The 2,514-nt window shown below is 50.6% G+C and overlaps 1 protein-coding gene across 1 annotated transcript; it reads left to right on the top strand.

Annotated features, from left to right (window-relative positions):
* Positions 1-740: 740 nt before the first annotated feature.
* Positions 741-1,929, top strand: COCSUDRAFT_60279 (hypothetical protein; the record flags this gene model as incomplete). The annotated part of the gene is made up of 3 exons (XM_005642796.1): positions 741-821; positions 1,056-1,217; positions 1,801-1,929. The coding sequence occupies 3 exons, from the start codon at positions 741-743 to the stop codon at positions 1,927-1,929; spliced, it is 372 nt and encodes a 123-aa protein (XP_005642853.1).
* Positions 1,930-2,514: the final 585 nt, after the last annotated feature.

Here is a 2,514-nt window from a genome sequence, read left to right as displayed (position 1 = left end):
GAACCCATGAACAATCCACTTGCATGAGTTCAGGAATCTGTCGCGATGGCTGTTGAATATGGCGTTGGGATGTAAGTCATCTCATTTTCTGATATCTTGTTTTGTTCATTTTCATTCTTCTTTAGACACTGCAAATTTCCGATTTCTTTCCCAAGGTAGGCCACCTTGACATCTTATGACGTTGCCTTTTCCTCCTGCAGATATTTGACCATCGCGGACATATGGTTCTTGCTGGCAGCTTTGGCCACGGATTTGCTCTGGCTGCGCTTCTACCTCTTCGCAGCTTACGTCTTTCTGGCCATCGCAGCAGGGGCGAACTATCCTCCATGGGGCACCTGGACCCGTGCGAAGGGTGATGTCTGGCTCCTCGGCGCCATTCTGTGGCCTGTAATTGTCGGTGAGTCGCCGTCTCATCACAAACCAAGCGTCCACCATCTCTAAACCCCTTCAGCTCAGAATTAGAATACACTGTACCTATTTGTCTGCTTACTACGAGCCTGGTGCTGGTGGCAGGACTTATACATCTCAATAGCTTCTTAAGATTGTGCTGGGATGAACGGAGAGTGCAGCTTGCGACCCAGGATGATGAGCAGCTGTGGCGACTAGTGTACCGCCGCTCTGGCATGGGCCGCCTAGAGTTCAAGCAGGCTCAAGACTTGGGCAGGCAAGAAGCTTTGCTTGTTCTGCACTCAAGGGAATTTCCTGCAGGCTCTCATGCAAAGTTTTCCCTTCCTTATTCTATGTTGTTCAACATGACCAGGTGGCGGCGGTACAAGGCAGGGGAAGTCATTTTCGACACTGAGGCTGGGGGTTCAGGCTTGGTGAGCAGCTCCCAAACTTGCCTAAACTGCTTGGAGACCAGCGTAGAGGTTGGTACTTTCTTCACAGGGGGTGGCTTGCGCTGCGACACGCTGTTGCTTGATCGGATGAAGTGCACTCAGATGCTACTGAGATTGACATTACCAAACTGACTGGTGCAAGCTATTGTGTTACGGCAGCATCGATCATTTGGACTGCGACCTCATTGTGTGATTATTGAATTTACATGCACACAGGCTACGGCGCTGCATCTCATGGTGGAGGGAGTGGCTGTGCTGACAGCTAAGAGGGATGGAAACTCGGCCACCAGCTTTCTGTACAGCGGCTACATATTCAATCTGGCGGTCTGCAATGTGTTTGGGGTCTACATCGGCCTCGAGCGAGCCCCCATAGAGCAAGTCCCTTTGCCCCATTCCTCCCTTTGCAAAACTGGCCCCTGCCTGAAATAATTGCATGCACCTGACATCGGGAACTTGAAGGGGCCGGCAATGCTGTTAATTGGAAGAGGGCTCTTTTGCAGGAAGGTAGTGGCGCAGACGGATTGTCTCCTGTATAAGTGGAACATTGAGGCGGTGGAAATGATGGCAGACAGGAGGTGCCCAGCTCTGGCTGCTGCCTGGCGGAACCTTGTGCTCTACTCTGTCGGCTCTGCTTTCTCATCGACATGTGGTGATGTGAGTTACACACACTGGCACTCGTGTGATTTCTTGACATTTCCTCCAATTTAGGTGGCGTATGATTGGGGCCCCGGCTGGCTGGCGGCGAGATAAATAATGAACACCGTGCCTGCTGCTTGGGTTTGCATGGATCTGGCGGGTCCATCAGGGGGGCGGATTTGTGTCAGCCATTACATGTTGCTTGTTCAATGGTGCACCTTGCCTCTGGCAGGAACAGCAAATACGATTATGATTTTGATGATTTGCATGCTTCAAAGGTGAAAGTGCACATTGCCGTTGCTGACAGTTTTGTGATGTCTGGCAGGTGTATGCTTCTAGCGGCCAGCCAGAGGTCCCTGGTTATACTGAGGGTGCCAGGTCCAGGGATCTGGTCGAGGCCTTGACAGAGGAGGAGTTGCCGCCCTTTAGCATACGGGCTTGGCTCAAATGGTGAATTGTTACTATTCTCTTTGCAGAGCGTGTGCAATAGATCTGCGCATTGTAGACAGCCTGGTCTGTCAGTGGCCAGCGCTTGTTGTCTGAGAGCACTAGGGGCGCAATCTTGATATCTGCAACTGTGACTCAGCATGTGGCATGCATGTGCAGGTTTGTGCAGATGCATAACCCCATTGCACCTGCAGGGCTAAGACATATCAGCATGCCTTCATCGGGCATGCTTGCACGAGGCCGTATGCTTGTGCGTACTGAAATTTCTCAGAAACTGGCAAACTCTCAGAAATTGATGTTCAGTTCAATAAACTTCATGTTCAGTTCAGTAAACTTCATGTTCATTTCTGGACAATTGGTTTTTCCTTTCTCTGGAGTTTATGTTCTTTGCATGTTGTGGTAGCTCATTGCGGTTGTTCAGATGACAGAAACGCTTTGATCAAAGTATGCTGTTTTGCAGGCAAGCACCACAAGGCGAGAGCGCGCTCGTGGCAAGGCCAGCAAGACTTTGCACCTGTACTATTCTGGACCGCTTGGAGACGCTCTGTAGTTCTAGTGTCAGATCTCTACTTCCATGAGAATGGAACATGCC

The sequence above is a fragment of the Coccomyxa subellipsoidea genome (assembly GCF_000258705.1).
Source record: "Coccomyxa subellipsoidea C-169, whole genome shotgun sequence".
Lineage (NCBI taxonomy): Eukaryota > Viridiplantae > Chlorophyta > Trebouxiophyceae > Coccomyxaceae > Coccomyxa > Coccomyxa subellipsoidea.
This window is presented reverse-complemented; position numbering and strand designations above follow the sequence as displayed.